This window comes from Dama dama, chromosome 4 (genome assembly GCF_033118175.1).
Source record: "Dama dama isolate Ldn47 chromosome 4, ASM3311817v1, whole genome shotgun sequence".
In the NCBI taxonomy this organism is placed as follows: Eukaryota; Metazoa; Chordata; class Mammalia; order Artiodactyla; family Cervidae; genus Dama; species Dama dama.
The window spans coordinates 58,172,730-58,193,352 of NC_083684.1; the positions used below are offsets into that span (position 1 = coordinate 58,172,730).

At 52.4% G+C, this 20,623-nt stretch overlaps 1 protein-coding gene across 2 annotated transcripts; it reads left to right on the forward strand.

Moving 5' to 3' along the window:
* Window positions 1-2,041: 2,041 nt before the first annotated feature.
* On the forward strand, window positions 2,042-17,383 carry CBLC (Cbl proto-oncogene C). 2 transcript variants are annotated; one of them, XM_061139559.1, is made up of 12 exons: window positions 2,044-2,632; window positions 5,324-5,470; window positions 5,701-5,857; window positions 6,130-6,251; window positions 7,320-7,457; window positions 10,465-10,552; window positions 11,361-11,492; window positions 13,227-13,361; window positions 13,686-13,766; window positions 16,898-17,013; window positions 17,134-17,200; window positions 17,306-17,383. In XM_061139559.1, exons 1-11 carry the CDS (start codon window positions 2,283-2,285, stop codon window positions 17,141-17,143), a joined length of 1,476 nt encoding a protein of 491 aa, XP_060995542.1. In that variant the 5' UTR covers window positions 2,044-2,282; the 3' UTR covers window positions 17,144-17,200; window positions 17,306-17,383. The 2 variants fall into 2 exon arrangements, with proteins under 2 accessions (XP_060995543.1, XP_060995542.1); XM_061139560.1 differs by lacking the exon at window positions 13,686-13,766 and having other exon boundaries at window positions 2,042-2,632.
* The last annotated feature ends 3,240 nt before the right edge of the window (window positions 17,384-20,623 follow it).

The following is a 20,623-nucleotide window of genomic DNA, read 5'->3' on the forward strand; positions in this document are numbered from 1 at the left end:
ATTAACATCCCTGAACCTGTCTCCTGGAGTTTTTTAGGGCAGTATTTTTCAACCTGCCCAACAAGATCCATTAGTGGGTTGTGAAATCAATTTAGTGGGTTGCAAACACAATTTTCCCTTTAATGAAATGAAATTAACTAGAAGATACAAGAGCACATGCGCATAGATGGGGTAAGGCTTGCTCTGTGGAACTGTTTCAGGTGTATAACGCCTCAATGTGAGCAGAAGTGTTTACAAGCCATAGCTCTGAAGGACGTAGCTGGCAATGGATTTGCCCTGCCAAGGCTTTGTTGGATTCTGTCAAATTACTCTCAAACCTAATTTGTCCATTTACACTTCCATCAGTTCCTTGGCATGGTCAAAATTTTGAATTTTTGCCAGGGCAGTGGGTTGTCATCCTGCTTCTTGGAGGTGGAAACTGAGGCTCAGAGAGAGCAGGAACGCAAGGAGCTGGGAGGTGGACCCTTCCATCCTGACTACAAGGACCCAGTCTTCGTTTAGTTTGAGGCGCAAATTCAAAGATTCCACAAATTAAGGACTCTTGGGTTCTAAGAGATAAAGGATGGGGACTGAGGAGGGAAGTAGGGTGCAGTGGGGGCCTCAGATCGCACCCCAAACCTTCTCCCTCTCCTTCTACCTCAGTTTTTGAGAATTCAGTGAGAAAATGTAAAGTCTGACACGCAGGGCGCGACAGTGTTTAATAAATGCTTTGTTGTTGTTGTTCAGTGGATTCTGACTCTTTGCAATCCCATGGATTGCAGCACGCCAGGCTTCCCTGTCCTTCACCATCTTCCAGAGCTTACCCAAACTCGTGTCCATCGAGTCAGTGATGCCATCCAACCATCTCGTCCTCTGTCGTCCCCTTCTCCTCCTGCCTTCAATCTTTCCCAGCATCAGGGTCTTTTCTAATGAGTCGGCTCTTTGCATCAGGTGGCCAAAGTATTGGAGCTTCAGCTTCAGCATCAGTTCTGCCAATGAATTTTCAGGGTTGATTTCCTTTAGGATTGACTGGTTTCATCTATTATTATTATTATTATTACTGTTCTCTGATTAAAAATTCTCTGTGCTGTGTGCTTAGTCGCTCAGCCGCATCTGACTCTTTGCGACCCCCATGGACTGTAGCCCCCCCAGGCTCCTCTGTCCATGGGGATTCTCCAGGCAAGAATACCGGAATCGGTTTCCATGCCCGCCTCCAGGGGATCTTCCCAACTCAGGGATCGAACCCAGGTCTCCAGCACTGCAGGCAGATTCTTTACTGTCTGAGCCACCAGCAAAGAAATTCTCTAGGTGTGGACATATTTGTAATCAGAACCAGGCCAGTCTCCTGACCGGGGCGTGGCCAGGAAGCCAGGGGGCGTGGCCTGGATCCCTTGAGTGACGGAGGGACCGTAAGACCCACCAGGGCCCCGCGTGGCCGCCCAGCGCGCAGCCTGGGTAGAGGCTATAGGCGAAGTAGGTTGGGGAGAAAACCGCGTCTCTCCAGCCCTGCTCTGGGCAGCTGCTGCAGTCATGAGCCCCATCTTCCCGCCTCATCCCGTGGGGATCCAGAAGCCCCCACCACCTCCTTTGGAAATCTGAGTGTCTCAATTCCAGCCTGATTTCTCTCAGGGCCCTGCTTATGGGGACCCGGGAATTACGTCACCAGATTCCTGCTCCTTCAGACACCCTCCTCCCAAATCCTGCTCTTAGGGGACTCACGGGTCTGGGCACGCTGTGTTCCTTCTCCGGGACGGAAGGGTCGCACTATTTCCCTAACGTTTCCTCCTAGAAGGTTCAGCTCTAACCTTTAATTCCATGCCACGACCAATGACCTAAACTTTGACCCACGATCCAGGAAAGCTACCTCCCAACACCACTCCCCTTCACGGTCTGGGTAGCTAAACTCCCAGCCCCACCCTCGCCCCCAACAAAAGTCCTAGATTTTTCCCAACCCCTCCTCCATTGCTAACTTGGAACCCAGCTCCCCACCCCTCCCCAGAAAGGGCCCAGGCATCGGACCTGCGATTCCCACCCGCCCAGGAAGTCCTATCGCCACCCACCAAAGCCACACCATCCGGCTTTCCTTTGGTGATCGGACGTGAGAAACCCCATCTCTAGGGAAGCCAGGTGCCAGAGCCCCCAGCCACCACCCCCTTGGGGCACACAGTTACGGGCAGTCACCTCCCCCGGTTCTCCAGGGCCAGCCCTCACCTCTGCCGCCCCGTCCCGCCCCTACCTGGGGCTGGGCGGTGCCCGGCCTTTCTCCGCGGGCCCTCGTCCCTCCTCCGGCGTCAGAGGGACCCATGGCTGCGGCGGCCCTGCGGGGACGACAGTGGAGAGAATCCCGCGCGTTCGGCCGCGCGGTGAGGCTGCTGCAGCGCCTGGAAGAACAATGCGGGGACCCCCGGCTCTCCTCGAGTCCCCCCTCCCTTCGGGACCTGCTGCCCCGCACGGCGCAGCTGCTGCGCCAGGTGGCGCAAGCCCGGCGGGAGGCCGGCGGAGACGTCCCCGAGGGTCCCGGTGGGGCGTGGGACTTTCTGGTGGTCTATCTGGCTAACCTGGAGGCCAAGAGCAGGCAGGTGGCGGCGCTGCTGTCGCCCCAGAGCCGAAAGATTGCCAACGACGAGCTCTTCCGGGAGGGCTCCAGACTCAGGTGAGCCCTTGCGCCCGGGCAAAGGTTGAGATCGTCGGTGGGGCTCCCTCAGGCTGCGAGCATCCTCCTCCCTCCAACCGGGGGGGTCACGATCGCAAGCCCTTCTCCGTGAAAGAACCCGGGAAACTAAGCCTCCCAGGTTTTTTTTCCTTCTTTGGGCATGGAGTCCCTGAACTCACCATGTCCCCTTCGTTCTTGGCCCAGAAGTGGGCTGTTAGCCTCGAGGATTTAGACACATTCCGGAACGTGGGGACCCCCAGGAAGCTTCCTGCATGCGGAGCTCTGGAGAAAGAGCTCTGAAGCCCCCATCACCAGCCCTGCCTGGGACACTCTCAGAGCCTGTCTTTAGTTCCTTAGCCTGTCTTAAGTTCCTTGGGTGCCTAGCTCAGGACCTAGGGGGTTTTTTTGTTTTTTTTTCTTTTTTCTTTTTGTCTGCAGGCTGCCTGCTCTGGTTCTGAATTTCCAAGAAAAGGCTGTTGAGTGACAGGGGCAGAGTTTTGAGGTCTAGAGCCAGAACAAGGCTTGGAACAGTAGCTCTCAACCCCAACAGGCCCCCAAGCCCTTTCTTTAGAACAAATATTTCGTGGTGTCTCTTTAAATCTATCCTGAAATGACATATATCGGGTGAATAACCTACCTACTCATAATTCTTTAAAAAGAAATCACTATAATGCCCAAATTGTAGTATAAGGGAATGATCAAAGGAATGTTCTTTATAATACAATTATTTATATTTGGAATGAAAATGCCAAGGCACTGTTTTAGTTACTTGGGAAGGCAGAATTGACTAGTTCTTGTACACTTGTACCTGGGAGGAAAAATCATCCATTGCTGAATGAAACAGACTTCCCTTGACACCTAGGATAGTGAATTTCTGTAAAATTCAGAATCGATTTTCAATGTGCAAAAAATGCTTACGTAGGGTTAGGACTCTGCTTTCACTGCAGAGCCAGGATCTGATCTCTGGTCTTTCGACCTAAGAGCTCGCAAGCCAAAGGGTGTGGCAAAAACAGAAAAGTTTATGTAAAATGGAATTGGACTCTAAGCTCAGATCACTGTAACTGGATTTTCCATCTTCACAAATGTATGATGGGACATTGGAAAGTTGAGTAAGGGGTGGGTAAATCTTACTGGAGGATATGGTCCCCCACAATCTAGCCTCAAGCAAATTTCTAGAAGCTCCTTAGAAGGGTAGTATAACTCCACTGAGCACCACTGTTCTAGATTCAGTAGGTTCTAGAAACTAGGAAGCCTAGGGACTCAGTGAGTGGCTCAGTGGATTTTCTAGAGTCGTGGGGTCCTAGCAACTCTGATGGAGATTCTAGACCAGGACTTTCCACAAAACTCTAATGGAAGCCACATATGTAGTTTTTCATTTTCCAGTAGACATATTACAAAAAGTTTTTTTAAGCAGGTGAAATGAATTTCAGAAACTTTTAAAAATTCATTATATCCAAAATATTATGAACTCAACTTATAGTCAATAAATATAAGGTGATGCTTAATGCAATAATTCACATTCTTTTTTTTTTTTTTTTCCTTTTGCACTAGTGAAAGTCACTCAGTCATGTCCAACTCTTTGCGACCACATGGACTATATGGTTCATGGAATTCTCCAGGCCAGAATACTGGAGTGGGTAGCCTTTCCCTTCTCCAGGGGATCTCCCCAACCCAGGGATCAAACCCAGGTCTCCCACATTGCAGGTGGATTCTTTATCAGCTAAGCTACCAGGGAAAGGATACCCACTCCACTATTCTGGCCTAGAGAATTTCACGGACTGTATAGTATAATCCATGGGGTGGAAATGAGTTGGACATGACTGAGCAACTTTCACTTTCACTTTTGCACTAAGTTTCTGAAACCTAGTGTGCATTTCACATTTAGAACACATTTCAAGTTGGACCAGTCACATGTGAATAGTGACTGCATTATAGACTGTGGGAAGGGAGGGTGCTTAGAAACTATCAAGGGTTTCCCTATAAAAAGCACCAAGAATCTGACAGACCTGGAGGCTATTCATATAAAATAATAAGAACAGTAACTAATTAACATGCCCTGAATGCCGACTCTATACCAAGTTGTGCCTGGCATCTTATGTGCTCGTAAGATAGGTAAGAATCCTTATCATTCACCACCCCCACCCCACCATGGGGCAGGGGCTGTACTTATCCTGTATTTATACCCATTTCACAGCTGAGGAAACTGAGGCTTGAAGAGGAAAAAAGGAACTTGTAAAAATCACAGAGCTAAGTGTCAGAGCTATCCTCTGCTGCTCCCCACATCCTGAGTGGTTCCTCAGGGAGGCAGTGAGCAGGAGGAAGCCCAGGGGTCCACCACCCCGGGCTGCTTAAACCAACAGGGAGTCTTCGAGTTCAGACTGCCCTAAATGGCCCCAGCCCTAGTGCTCCCCACATCCGACTAGGCAAGGCTTCAGGCAGAGACTGGGATTTGTTTGCTGGGGGATGCCTTGGATATGAGGCGGTACCTCCCTTTCCTTCATAGATGGGGAAAAAGAGGTCCCCAGAGGGGACGCGTCAGGACTGAAACAGGTGGTCTCAGGACCGACTTTCATCGTGCACTAACATCTTAGAGGCTGGGGGCTTCGTCCCTGCGGGTGTTCCCCACACGGAGTGGAAGGGTCAGTGGGGCTCCCAAGGTCAAGTCCAAGTCCTCAGAGCCCATCCCCGCAGGCGGCAGCTGGCCAAGCTGGCCCTCATCTTCAGCTACATGCACGCGGAGCTGGGCGCGCTCTTCCCCGGGGGCAAGTACTGCGGCCACACCTACCAGCTCACCAAGGTCTCCGCCCACACTTTCTGGAGGGAGTACTGCGGAACCCGGTGAGTGAGCGCCCACCCCAGGATCCCTCAGCGGCTGGAGCCCCATCCTGCCCCTGACCAGGGGCCCAAGAATTCAGACCCTCAGGCCCCCTCCTCCCTCAGACCCAGAAGTCAGACCCCGCAGCCCCTCCTCCCTCATTCAGGAGCCCAGCCCCGCTCCTTCCCAGGAGTGCTCCCATGCTAGGCTCCCAGAGGCCTCATCTGCACCCCCCATTCCCAACCCCACCTAGATGTGTGCTGCCCTGGGCTGACTTTGAGGCGGTCTTATGCATCTGTCACCCCGTGGAGCCAGGCTCCACGGCCCTGGCCTTGCGCTCCACCATCGACCTCACCTGCAGCGGCCACGTGTCCATCTTCGAGTTTGACATCTTCACCAGGCTCTTCCAGGTCAGGGAAGGCCGGGGTCTGAAGCCTAGACTCTTGGGTCCTGGGGGAGGAGAGGTTGGGAGCCCAGACTCCTGGGTCTGTGGGAGGAAGGGCTGGGGGCTTGGACTCCTGAGTCCTGGAAGTGGAAGGGCCTGGAATCTTCTATGTCAAAGATGTTCCTGAGGCCCACGGTGGGTGTGAGTGAGGCATCTGTGTTCTTGGACCCCGGGAGGCACTAGGAGCGTAGGCGGCTTCCTTGGCCCCTCCCTGACCTCAGCGCTGCCCCGCCCTAGCCGTGGCCAACACTCCTCAAGAACTGGCAGCTCCTGGCGGTCAACCACCCGGGTTACATGGCCTTCCTCACATACGACGAGGTCCGAGCCCGTCTGCAGACTTTCAGAGACAAGCCAGGCAGGTAAAAGGGCCAGGCCTCGTGAGGAGGAGGCTGTGAGGGTTGCAGGGTCTGGATCCTGGGCTGGGGTGTCTGGGTGACCCAGACATCCTTCAGAAAGTAAGAACTGAAGGGCTGTGGTACCTGGGACCCCAGAGAGTCGAGAACTCAGAGGAAGAATGCTGAGTGCCCCGCCACCTAGGTTGTCCTGGGACCACCTAAACCCGCCCACAGTCCAGCAGCTAAAGGGACGATACCCCTGGTCCCTCAAGGGGGCCTGAAGATCCTGCCCCGGGATGCGATCTGTTTCTCATAGGTTCAAACCCATGCATCTGTTAAATATTTTGAATATGACTTCCCACCTGCTGGGAAACCAGACACCTGAGTCCTTAAAGTATTTCAAGCCAGGAGTTTTGAGCCACTGGAGCCCTCTAGAGGGCTAAAAATTGAGGGACTGAGCTACCTGGAACACCAAGAGGTTAAAGGAATAGGATGTCAGATTCCTAAGTCTTTGCAGGGCAGAGGTGCAGGACCCTGAAGATGGTATGTTAGCACTTTTCCAGTTACACTTGAGACTGGTGGAAAGGGAAAGAAAAAGGAATGAATCGATGGCCATAATTGAAAAGACCAGGTGTGGATTTCAGGAACAGCTGGATCCAGGTGCTCAAGTGCTGTTGTCAGAAATCAGTTCCTATCCTTCCCCAGCTTTCCTCTGCGCTAGCCTCATTCTCAGACATAGTCTTTCCTTGTGGTGGCAAATGCTTTCTAGAAGCCACAGCTCTACACCCTACCAGCTTAGCATCCCCTATAGAAATGGGGTGCCTTGCTCCTATTACTTCCAGCAAAAGTCCCAGTGTTGTCTAAACCCAGTGACAGTGGAGGAAGAGCTTAACAGGTAAACACCCCAGACATTCCCTACAGTGGTGGACAGGGGCCTGTGGTGGACAGCGCCTCTTTTGCCTAAAAGGTAGGAAGTTTATGATGGAGCAAGAATTTAGACACCTGGATCCCCAACAGGGTGAGGAGCCAGGAGGTTCCAGAGGGTCAGCAGTGACCACTTACTCCCCCATCCCTTCCTACCTCTTCCTCCAGCTACATCTTCCGGCCCAGCTGCACTCACCTGGGGAAGTGGGCCATCGGATACGTGAGCTCAGACGGCAGCATCTTACAGACCATCCCTCTCAACAAACCCTTGTTCCAGGTGCTCCTGGAAGGACAGAAGGAAGGCTTGTGAGTCACCATCCTAGGAGGGATGACTCCGTCCGAGAGCACGGGGTTCACAGACAACATGCGTTGACAACATAAAATTGCAACACTATAGTGTTCCAGCAGGTGGCAGGCAAAGGTCAGGAAGGGACGCCTTTCCAGTTCCCACCGGCTGCCATGTTGAGCTAGCAGCAGGTCTAGGAGGAGTGTGTGGGAGCTGGGCACAACCCCAGTGGTCCCCTTCCTTGGACTTGCACTCAAGGCTTTTGCTTCTAGATACCCATGTCCTGTTCTATCATCTAGACCTTAAGAGCAGAAGGAGAACTGAGCAAAAAGCTAGACTGGAGTTTTCAGTCTAATCTTGGCCACCTCAGAGCCCCTCTTTCGGAATCAGACTTGTGTGGGACAGGAGGGGCGAAAAAGGTAAACAAGGTTCCTGAGTCTCACCTTGGAGGTTTAACCAGAGCCTCCTTAGCTAGCGATCGTATCTATATGATATGCTGAGATAGATAATGGATGGATATATGAGAGATGGATTCAGTTCAGTTCAGTCGCTCAGTCGTGTCCGACTCTTTGAGACCCCATGAATCACAGCACGCCAGGGCTCCCTGCCCATCACCAACTCCCGGAGTTTACTCAAACTCATGTCCATTGAGTCGGTGATGCCATCCAGCCATCTCATCCTCTGTTGTCCTCTTCTCCTCCTGCCCCCAATCCCTCCCAGCATCAGGGTCTTTCCTGTGAGGTGGCCAAAGTATTGGAGTTTCAGCTTCAACATCAGTCCTTCCAATGAACACCCAGGACTGATCTGCTTTAGGATGGACTGATTGGATCTCCTTGCAGTCCAAAGGACTCTCAAGAGTCTTCTCCAACACCACAGTTCAAAAGCATCAATTTTTTGGCGCTCAGCTTTCTTCACAGTAGGACTGTGATGGATACATAGATGATAGATAGATAGGAAGAAAGACTAGATTAACAGATAGATTAGATAAGCAGCTAGATAGGTAGGTAGGTAGATGGATGGATGATGTTGGATAGATAGAATGGATGAATGGATAGATAGATAGGGTGATAGGTAGGTAGGTAGATAGATTAAAAGGAGGATAGGTAGATTAGATAGGTAGCTAGATAAGTAGATGGATGGATGGATAGATAGGTAAATATACAGTTGTGTGTGTGCTAAGTCAATTCAGTCATGTCCGACTCTTTGCGACCCCATGGACTGTAGCCCACCAGGCTCCTCTGTCCATGGAATTCTCCAGGCAAGAATACTGGAGGGGGTTGCCACACCCTCCTCCAGGGAATCTTCCTGACCCACGGATCAAACCCACGTCTCCTGTATCTTCTGCATGGCAGGCGGATTCTTTACCACCGAGCCACTGGGGAAGCCTGTATTTCTGTTTAAAGACACCTAATTTAATACCCTTCGTTGATACATTTGCTTTGAACTTGTGGCCAGCAGCACGTAACTCCCACCTGAACGAAGCTCATTTCCCACATGTATTTTCTCTACGAGGCACATCGCAGCCTTCCTGTGTTTAGGACACGAGACACTTCAGCACTCTGCCCGGGGGCGTTGGAACCAGCGCGGTCACCAGGACAGAGCACTAAAATGGGGCACAACACAGACTGCTCAAAGAACACGTGTATAATAGAGAGCTGAACGGAAAAGGCCAGATGCTGCCTGGTTCATTCTCAGCTAGGAGCAGGCCTGGCTGTGAATGACCATGAAAGTGCCACAGGGAGTACTGATTTTGAGGTTCCAAGTACAGTTTAGCAAGTAGGCAAGTCTGCACATACAAAATCCACAAGTAATGAAAATCTACTGGGGATGTGTGTGTGTATTTATGTATGTATGTGTGCTCAGTCGCGTCCGACTCTTTACGACCCCATGGACTGCAGCACGCCAGGCTTCCCTGGCATGCTATATATCTTATGCTATATACTATAAGGTATTGAGTTCCAGGTCAGATTTCAGCGGAGGATTCCAGAGTTAAAATAAATGTGAACATCGTCCATCTGGTTTAACCCCTCTGATCTATGTACCTGAGTGCGTGCATGCACACACACACACAATTCTAGAAACGGACGAGTCAAGAGAGAGGCGGGGAGGGGACATCAAGCTCTTTCTACCTCACAGTGAGACAGTATTCTGGGTCTTTAAACATTGATCCTAGCAGTTCCCCTCTCACTGGGTGTTTATGTGTGGGGTCTGAGTCCTATGTGTTTTCTAAGCACTGTCTTACTTGATCCTTATCACCCATCTTTAGCCTAGGCATGATTATGTCCATTTTACAGAAGAGAAAACTGAGGTCAGTGAGGTAGAGTTGCCCAGTTCTGGTCACTTATGACTTGGATGGGAGACTCAGGGTGTGCAGAGCCTGGGGTGTCCTGGAGCTGGTCATTCAGACCTGGCCCACAGCACGCCTGCATGGCCTCAGGCATCGCCTTTCTCATTCAGAGATCCGGTCACCCTCTGTGAAGTGGGAATTGTCCTTCCAGCCCTATGGGCCTAAGACTGCAGGATCTGGCCACTCCTGCAATCTGTGACTAAGATGCTATTATGGGGACTTCCCTGGTGGTCCAGTGGATAAAACTCTGCGCTCCCAATGCAGGGGGTCCAGGTTTGATCCCTGGTTGGAGAACTAGATCCTACACGCTGCAACTAAGATGTGTCACAGCCAGATAACTTTAAAAAAGAAAGGTGAGGGGTGAGCTGTGAAGGTTTTGCAGTTTTAGGGGGAAAAAAAAAAGATGCTTTTACGCTGGGGCCTGAAGACTCTAGGATGAGTGAAGTTCTGGGAGGGCTGGACCTGAGGTTTGATGCTTCCTGGTTCTCATTCATCTGGGGTTTCCAGAGCTGGAGTCCTTCTATGGGGGTCCGAGGGGACACAGTTTGCCCAAGTCCCCATTTGAGGAGAAGGTGGGGAAATATCCCCAGGCTGGCCATGTATCTGGGACAGCCGCTCCAGGGTAGGGTGGGGGTGCTGGATGCCCCCCGACCCCATACCCACCTCCTCCCTTCCCCCAGCTACCTCTACCCGGATGGGAAGAACCACAACCCGGACCTGACCGAACTCTGCCACATGGAACCACATCAGCACATCCACGTGTCGGAGGTGAGGCCCAGGCCCCCACCCAGGCCCACCTGCCCCCCACACACACTGCACCTTGGCTCAGGGATCCTCTCCCATGAGTCAGGCCCCAGACTCCCAGAAGCCTTCAGGTTTTGTGCTGGCTTGGCCATGTGACCTGGGGGTAAATTGCTTGACCTCTCTGTTCCTCCTCTGGAAAACATTGCCCCTCCTGCCTCTTACCCAGGGGCTTTCCTGGTAATGAAGCCAGGAAATGATACTGCTGAGATCATCAGGGCAGCTAATGCACTTTGTGCATTCACCAGTGGCAGCTTTTAGTCTTCCAACTGTCCCAAGGGGTGAGAGAAATGCCAAACAAAATTTTGAGTATAAGTGTATCCCATGCAGGGACTTCCCTGGCAGTCCAGTGGTTAAGACTCTGCACTTCCACTGCAGGGGGACACAGGGATCCTTGGTCAGGGAACTAAGATCCCACATGCCATGCAGTGCAGTCAAAAATTTTTTTTTAATTAAAAAAAAATTTAAGGTGTATCCATGCAATATTTGCATGGATTAGATCTCAAAATGTATTCACTGTTCCACTGAAAATCAAATTTAACAGGGTATCCTGTATGTTTATTAGCTGAATCTGGCAACCCTGAGTGTAGACCAGCCCCAGAGAACAAGTCTGATAACAAAAGCACATGTAAGGAGGCAGCTGGACACACAGCCTTGAACCTGGGAGAGGGTTCAAGGCTGGTGCTGAGGTTCGGGACTCACTCCCGGTGGCCCGACTTGCCTGCTCATGGCTGACAGCACCCCTGCTTCTGGTGGTCCCCTTCTCACCTGGCAGGAGCAGCTGCAGCTGTACTGGGCCATGGACTCCACGTTTGAGCTCTGCAAGATCTGTGCTGAGAGCAACAAGGATGTGAAGATAGAGCCCTGCGGGCACCTGCTCTGTAGCCGCTGCCTGGCTGCCTGGCTGGTGGGTCTGACTCCGCCCTGCCTTCCCACCTCGTCCCCCACCCCTTTCCTCCAATAAAAGCCCCTAGAACCTCTCCCCTGCAGGCAGGAGAAGGGGATGAGATGGTTGGATGGCATCACCGACTCGATGGACCTGAGTGTGAGCAAGCTCCGGGAGTTGGTGATGATGGACAGGGAAGCCTGGCGTGCTGCAGTCTGTGGGGTCACCGAGAGTCAGACATGACTGAGCGACTGAACCGAGAGCATCTCCCAGATGCCTCATCAACCACATGGGGAAACTGAGGCCCAGGGAGAGCAGAGGCTTGCTCCGCCTATACCTCTGTCTTTCTCTCTCTACACCTGTCACCTCTGCTTCTCCATCTCCAGTTATATTATTCATGGAAAATGCTGCATTGGCCCCAGTGGGAGACAGTGGTGTCTGCCGGACTGGCCACAATTAACATGCTATTTCGAGCCTGTGGCAGCCCCTCGCTGGGTGATCTGGACCAGTGGCTTTACTTCTCTGAGCCTTATCTGCCTTCTCAGGGGAATGCGGCTGAGGCTAGTGACGTCCCAAGGGAGGATTCAGGCCTCTGGGTAAAGAGAGCCCCTGTGGAGTATAGGTGCCTAATACACAGCTTTTCCTTTATGATGTAAGTGTTTGGCCTTAAGCTTTTGACTGGGGAGATTATCATAACAAAGACATCCCTCTTCCGGACTCAGATAAGGGACTATCAAGCCCGGAGCCTTGACGTTTCCCCTGAGAAAGCCCTAGGTAACTGAGCATGGAGTGACCCGCTTCTCTCTTCCAGTCTCTGCTTCTTCCTTCCTCTTCTGCTTTAAAATTGCCACTCAACAGTGAACGCCCGAAATCTAGGCACCCCACTCCACCCCCAATAAAGGCAGAGCCCCAGGTCTGCCTCCTCTGCCCTCTACCTGCAACCTGTGTTACCCTCCAGGACCTGTGAGTAGTTAAGTCTTGTTCTTCAAAGTTCCCTGATGGTTGATGCGCCCAGCAGTCTTAAGAACCAAAGGGCCAGTCTAGCCACAACACTGGCCCCAGTGGGGGTAGCAGGGGGTGTCTCTGGGGGCCCCACACAATGAATACGTACAGGCCAGGCAAGTGTCTCAGGCATTCCTTTTGTTGCTCAGTTGTTCAGCTGTGTCTGACTCTTTGTGACCCCATGGACTGCAGCACACCAGGCTTCCCTGTCTTTCACCATCTCCTGGAGTTTGCGCAAACTCATATCCATTTGATAGAGTCGGTGATGCTATTTAACTGTCTCATCCTCTGTCACCCCCTTCTCCTCCTGCCCTCAATCTTCCCCAGCATCAGGGTCTTTTCCAGTGAGTCGGCTCTTAGCATCAGGTAGCCAAAGTATTGGAGCTTCAGCATCAGTCCTTCCAATGAATATTCAGGGTTGATTTCCTTTAGGCTTGACTGGTCTGATTTCCTTGCAGTCCAAGGGACTCTTAGGCATCTTCCCCAGGCATCCCTACCCCATAGCACCTCTACTGCGAGGCTGAGACCCACATAGCACCCTGTCTTCCCTGGGCTCCTCCTGACCTCAGGCAGCCCCTCCTCCCCATCCTACATCTCTCTCTCCATCTTTCTCTCTTCCTTCTCTCTCTCTCTCTCCATTTCCCTCCCTCTGTCCTCCCCACATCACTTGGTGGGGCATAAAGGCCCCTGTCATCCCAAAGGACGTGGTGGGAACAGGGAGACCCTGATCCTTTCCCTCTCCACCTCCCCCAGCACTCAGACAGCCAGACCTGCCCCTTCTGCCGCTGCGAGATCAAGGGCCAAGAGGCTGTGAGTATCCATCAGTTCCAAGTCGGCGCCACTGTGGAGCACCCAGAGGACAGCAGTGACGAGGAGGAGCTGGAGCAGGTGAGCAGGCCAGGCAGGAGCTGGAACGGGAATCCCCAGGGTCTGAGGGAGGAGGGGCTGGGGGAAGAGGACCCCTGGGTCTGAGGGAGGAGGGAGCTTGTGACAGGCTTCTGGGGTGCCAAGGACACAGACTTTTGCCTCCCCTAGGGTCTGAGGCTGTGACCTTCTCTAGTATAACCCTCCCGAGGGTAGGACTTTGTCTCACTCTCCATTCTACCTCCAAAGCCTACAAAGCGCCTGAATGCTGGGCTTCCTGGCAGGGGGACATGTAGGTGAGCAAAAAATGACGGCTCACACGCCCTCCCCACCCTCTGTCTCCCTTAGATGGCCCCTTCAGCTCCTCCCCTGCCCTCTCAGCTGGATGTGTGCCCCAAGCGCCCCAGCAGCAGAGGCCAGCTGGAGGTGGTGAGTAGGGCACTGGTCTGGGGTGGGCAGGTGGGTCCCGTTCACTCCTGGGGTCCCTGGTCTGGCCAGATGCCTAGGGGTGCAGGCCAGGCACCCATTTTTTGCACCCATTTACAGATGCCATCTGACATCATACCTCTATGGCCTCTTCTCTTCTTCTCTTCCTTACTCACCCCACCTCACTGGCTTTCTGGATCCTCTTGCAGCATCCCAGGCATGCCTTACCCCAGGGTCTTTGCACCAGCTGTTCCCTCTGCTTAGATCTCCTTTCCCAAGGCTCACTTTCTCATCCCCTCCTTGGGGAGGCCTTCCCTGACCACCTACTAAAAATAGCACCCCCATGGGGCTTCCCTGGACTTCCCTGGTGGCTCAGACAGTAAAGAATCTGCCTGCAATGAAGGAGACCTGGGTTCGGAAGATCCCCTGGAGAAGGTATGGAATGAGTCTTCCCCATAAGCCCTAGGAAGTTGAAAATGTTCCTCTCCTCATTTTCCAGGAGAAAAAAAAAAAAAAAAACTCAGAGAGGAGACTGCACCTGCCCAAACACACAGCCTTTCTGGAAGAGGAGAAAACCCTTAAAAAAAAAAACAAAAAAAAACTGTTTATTTTCTTAGCGAACCCCCACCTTGCTTTTATCCCCCCTGCACTCTTCACCCAAGCATTTTCCAAATCCCAGCTTCCTGGAGTGGGGGCAGGGGGTAAGAGGAGGTCTCTGTTAGGTTTCAGGCTGAATACACACCAGATCCAATCGATACTGGGCAGTCTTCAAACAAACAGCTCAGGAAGTCCGGGAACATTATTCGACCACAGAAAACAGGAGAGCCAGCCGGGGAGAGCGGGGCCGGGGAGGGGGGAGGCAGGCAGTGACACCAGCCAGGGAAGCTAAAAACAGATCTCGACCTGCAGCCAAAACCAAATGGAAACAGTGAGAGGCACTCAGCCGGCTCCCGGCGGATGATGAAAGGGACACAGGGCTGTGGGCCCCTCTGGCCAGATGGTCGCACCGTCACTGAGGCTGTGCCCTCTGCCCAGCAGGCTCTTTCCTCCTCTGCCCAGACTCTTCCCAGTTCAAATTCCAGTCAACTCTCCTTCCTTCATTGCTTAAAACATGCTGTAGGAGGGAGCCCCCGTGTGCTATTTCCCAGCAAGGTGACTGTCATAATGAAAACAGCTCATATATATGGGTGTAACTCTTGCTATAGGCCTGGGGCTACCTTTTTTGGGGGGGGAGGCCATGCCACGCAGCATGCGGGATCTTAGTTCCCTGACCAGGGATTGAACCCATGCTCCCTGCAGGGGAAGTGGGAAATCTTAACCACTGGACTGCCCGCGAAGTTCCTAGGACTGTTTTGTTTTGTTTTTGCTGCTCCAGGTCTCCGTTGCTTTGCGTGGGCTTTCTCTAGTTGCGACCAGTGGGGGCTACTTGTTGTCATGGTGCCTGGGCTCATCATTGCAGCGGCTTCTCTAGCTGTGGCACACGGGCATGTGGAATCTTCCCAGGCCAGGGATCGAACCCTTGTCCCCTGCATTGGCAGGCCTCTTCCTATCCACTGTGCCACCAGAGAAGTCCCTCCCTGGTGCTGCTTTTTAAGGCAGTCATTTAGTTGCCAGGACAACCTGATAAGGTAGATGCTATTATGACCCCTATTGCATAGAGGGGTACACTGAGGCTCCAAGATCTGAAGGCCACCCAGCTCAAGGATGTGAGAGTCAGGACTGGAACCCAGGCCCCTGGCTTCAGACTCCAGAGTCCATCCTTGTTTTTCTTGTCTGTGAAATGGGCATGATGCCAGTCCCTGCCATGTGGGTATGATGAATCCCCTGACTGGGCATGCTCCCTCACAATGCTGTGTTCTCCAGCAGAGAAGTCCCCCTTAGGGGGTTGAAACAGTCATTCAAAAGGACCCAGGCACCTTGCTGTGGCCACTGGGGGCCTCTCCCATCCTCAGTGCCTACACGTGGAGTATATGGGGACAAGCATGGCATGGACCCCAGGGGTTGTGAGGAAGTCAGCAAGATTGGGCATTTGTAACCTGAATCCGATCCCCTCCCTCACCTCTCAGAAGCTCCCAAGACCTCAGGACTCCAAGAATTAAAGCCACCGTCCTCTCCATCAGCCCATAAGGCTTGGGGATTGGACCCCTTCCCACCACTCTGACCTCCCAGCAACCCCTCAACTCCTTTCCAGCATCAATGGACTCCTTATAAAACCAGCAAGCCCACCACCCACTGCAACACTTCTGCTCACATCCTTCTTGCACTCAGACTTCTGCTCAATTTCCCCCTCCTCCAAGAAGCTTTCCCCAGTCACCCTCAGGTCTGATCACCACCCTCCTCACCCCGTCCACTGTCAGGTCTTGGAAGGGCGCACAACTTTCTGGGACATTTCCTTGTCCGTGCACTGATGACTTATGTTAAACCTCTTCCTTAAGAGACTATTGGCTCCATGAGGACAGAGATTTTTGTCTGTCTAGTTCCTGCTGTCTCTTCAGAGCCCACAGCAGTGGCTGACACGCTGTAGCTCCTCAGGAAATTTGTGGGATGGACGGATGAATAAACAAATGAATAGGTGGACTGCTGGGTAGATGCATGGATGAACAGATGGATGGATGGACAGTCAGACAGATGGATGGATGGGGGGATAGATGGGGGAATGGCTGGATGGCTGGATGGGTAGATATCTGGATGAATGGGTAGATATCTGGATGGCCGGATGGATAGGTAAGAAGATGGGTGGATGGATGGATGGATGGACAGATGGGTGGGAGGGTGGATGGGTAGATGGATAGATGGATGGATGGGTGGATGGATGGATGGATGGCTAGATGAGCAGATGGGTGGATGGATGGATGGCTAGATGGGTGAATGGATGGATGGATGGGTGGAGGTATGAATGGATAGGTGAATGGATGGGTGGATGTATGGATAGACAAACAAAAAATTTTTTCTACTCAAGCCAGAGGTGTTAGGGGAACAAAACAGCGTGGGCTAGGGACAAGACCCTACCATGCTGCCCCCCACTACCCCCCCCGCCCCCGCTCCCGCCATCACCATGTTACCCCTGTCCAGGCCTGTGAGATGGAGTACCGCTGCAGCTTATCTGTGAAATTTCTTAATCTCCTCCCCTGCAGGCACCTCTGACCCTTCCCAGACTTCTAGCCCCTCTTCCCTTGCCAAGATTCTGGACTGAGGCCTCAGCCCCGTGGGAAGTCACCTCCAGCCCCCAGGCCGGGGCGGGAGCCCGAGGGTGAGTGCAGAGGGCAGCTGGGGCCCAGGACTCCAGGGTCTGAGGGAAGAGGCGGTGGGGGCCGAAGGGGAACACTGGTACTAGGAAATCAACATCGCCTTTAAACTCTTGCCATTGCAGAAACTCCTAAAGCGAAAGTCTCCCCTTCCATCTGCCCCTGAGGGATCCGTGAAGGCCTGGATGCCAGGTGAGGCCCCCTTCCCACCCAGGTTCCTGCCCTCAGCCTGGCCCTGCTCACCTCACGCCATCTTGCTGTGATACTATCTAAACCGCCTCTCTTTCCGCCCCACAGGGCACCAAGATGTGCTGCGGGAAGGGAGCCCCAGGGGCTGGAAGGGGTTTATGATCCAGAAATAAACTGCTGAGCCCAGTCTGTCCTCTGGTGTGTGGAGGAGCGTGGCAACCACTAGGGGGCATCTTGGCGTAGGCGGTGCCCGAGGCCTGATCCCCACCTGCTTACCCCAAGCGTCTGGGGTTCTGAGAGTCAGGAGCGGAGGACCCAGCTCCTCTGGATCCAGGAGTCTAGACACCCAGACCCCTCCCCTCTCAGACCCAGGAATCCCGCCCTCAGGACTTAGAACTTGGGAATTCTCAGGCTCAAGCATCAGACTGCCTTTCCTCATCACAGCAAAAAAAAAAGAATCCTGGACCCAGACCCAGATGCTGCTGCTGCTATCTAATTGCTAAGTCGTGTCCGACTCTTTGCAGCCCCGTAGACTGTAGCCTGCCAGGCTCTTCTGTCCATGGGATTTCCCCCAGGCAAGGATACTGGAGTGGGTTGCCATTTCCTTCTCCAGGGGATCGTCCCTGACCCAGGGATCGAACCTGAGCCTCCTGCTAGGCAGGCAGATTCTTTACCACTGAGCTACCAGTGAAGTGAAAGTGAAAGTCGCTTAGCCATGTCCAACTCTTTGCGACCCCATGGACTATACAGTCCATGGAATTCTCCAGGCCAGAATACTGGAGTGGGTAGCCTTTCCCTTCTCCAGGGATCTTCCCAACCCAAGGATCAAACCCAGATCTCTCAGGAGTGACTTTCACTTTTTTTACCAGCTGAGCCACAGGGGAAACCCTAAAATACTGGAGTGGGTAGCCTATCCCTTCTCCAGCAGATCTTCCCGACGCAGGAATCGAACCAGGGTCTCCTGCATTGCAGGTGGATTCTTTACCAACTGAGCTATCAGGGAAGCCCTCAAACCCAGATAACCAAGTTCTAATTCCCTTAGACAAAAAGCCCCCACATTTCCTTGAGAGTGACACTCCCAGTCTTCCCACAATCCTTTCTTATCTCTCTCTCCTTTCCTCGTGGGATCCTTCTTCCAAAGTAGCAATGGACGTGTCTCCCCAAAACCTCATCACTGATCCCGAAGGAACCCAAGCCTCCCTCTGCCTAAGTTTAAACGAGTTGCCATCCCGGGAGCCCCCACGCTGTGCTCAGTCCCAAGGAGGGCAACGTAGAGGGCTGCAGGAACCCAGAGCAGACAGCTGATTCAGTTGAGGAGGTCAGGGAGGGCTTCCAGAAGGAGGGAACATCTAAGCTGCATCTGAAAAGATGAGTTAAAAAGTAATTCAGTGTAAACAGAACATGGAAGCATGAGTCACAGATTTAGTTACAAGGAACAGAAGCCTCCTCTGGGGCAGGAAGGGAATTGATTGAGAGGACTCAGGATCACTCACAGATTCCCAGAAGTGATTAGAGAATCAGGATCAGAAAGTGATCAAGAGAACACGACGGGCAGCTGGCCGCCAACCATAACCCAGCCACGATCACACCACAGAACGTGTCTGAAGGGGATACGCTGGGGCCTCAGTGACCACTAGATGTTGGTCATCTCTCTGCCTCTGCCACCCCAGAATAGGCTAGCTGTTGCATGGAGCAAATCACACAGAAACTTTTTTTAAATATAATTTTATTTATTTATTTAGGGCCGCGCTGAGTCTTCATTGCTTTGCGCAGGCTTTCTCCATTTGTGGCGAGCGGGGGCTACTCTTCATTGCGGTGCACGGGCTTCTCATTGCAGTGGCTTCTCTTGTTGTGGAGGACGGGCACTCGGCACACAGTCTTCAGTACTTCTGCAGCACCTGGGCTCAGGAGTTGTGGCTCGTGGGATCCAGAGCACAGGCTCAATAGCTGTGGCCTAGGGGCTTAGTTGCCCCGAGGCATGTGGAATGTTCCAGGACCAGGGATCGAACCTATGTTCCGTGCACTGGCAGGCAGATTCTTATCCACTGCGCCACCAGGCAAATCCAACACAGAAACTTATTTGTGTGCAACAGTAAGGGGTTTGGGTGGTTCTGGCTCAGGGTGCGATCACGTGGTGCTTGGAGCAGGGCAGCTGGGGACTGGACAGACATCCCTCTGCTGCCTCAGACCTCTCCACGTGGTCTCCACACTCGCTAGTTTGGGCTTCCCCACGGCATGGCTGCCTCAAGGTAGTCAGAGTGCTTATATGGTGGCTGAAGTCTTCACAGAAGATATTCCAGTGACGCAAGAAGAAGTTACATGGTTTTTTTCTACCTAATCTTGGAATTCATGAATGAAGTATTCTTTTTTGTTTGGTCAAGCTGCATCTATGTTGTGGTACATGGGCTTTCTCTAGTTTCAGTGCTAGGGCTTAGTTTCCCCTCGGCATGTGGGATCTTAGTTCCATGACCAAGGATCAACCCTATATCCCCTGCATTGGAAAGCAGATTCTTAGCCACTGGACCACCAGGGAAGTGCCCAGTTCTGCCACATTCTAATGGTTAGAGGCGCAGATTTAAAAGGAGGGGACGTGTTTAATAGATAGACCCTCACCTTTCAAGAGAAAGACGGTCAAGCTCAGCTTGTAGGAGAGCATGTGGGATGAGAGCTATCATCACAGCCATCTTTGTAAAGTAACACCTGTCCATCTGCCGTCAAGGGGATAGATTAGCCAGTATTGGTTTGTTTGGCATTAGCACCTGATTCCAAGGTAGAGTGGGATTCACCAGGCTTAGCTCATCTGAGCTACAACGGAGGCAGGAAAGAAATATCTGTTTGGTTTCAGCAAAGGGTAACAGGCTTTTGGATGGCAAGGATTTTTTTTTTTTTTTTAATGTGGGATGAGGTTGTGTGCATGCTAAATCGCTTCAGTAGTGTCTGACTCTTTGCAACCCTATGGACTATAGCCCATCAGGCTCCTCTGTCCATAGGGATTCTCCAGACAAGAATACTGGAGTGGGTTGCCATGCCCTCCTCCAGGGGATCTTCTCAACCCAGGGATCGAACCCACATCTCTTACGTCTTCTGCATTGGCAGGCAGGTTCTTTACCACTAGCACGACCTGGGAAGCCCTGAAGGGGCTGCTAGCTAACCCACCTCCACAAAAGTCCGTTGTAATCCACCCCTTTGAATGTTCAGCATCAGTAGGTATCCTTCGCTTTAGACTTACATTCTCTTCCCCACAGAATTCTTTTTTTAATACTTATTTTTATTTATTATTTTGGCTGTGCCAGGCCTTAGTTGCAGCATGTGAACTCTTAAATTATGGCATATGGGATCTAGTTCCCTGACCGGGGATCGAACCGCGGCCCCCTGCATTGGGAGTTCAGAGTCTTAGCCACTGGACCACCAGAGAAGTCTCCAACC

Coding starts and splice junctions, on each gene's coding strand:
- CBLC (XM_061139559.1), top strand. CDS start 2,283: ATGGCTGCGGCGGCCCTGCGGGGACGACAGTGGAGAGAATCCCGCGCG. Junction 6,252..7,319: donor TTCAGAGACAAGCCAGGCAG/GTAAAAGGGCCA, acceptor CTCTTCCTCCAG/CTACATCTTCCGGCCCAGCT. Junction 13,362..13,685: donor ACGAGGAGGAGCTGGAGCAG/GTGAGCAGGCCA, acceptor TGTCTCCCTTAG/ATGGCCCCTTCAGCTCCTCC.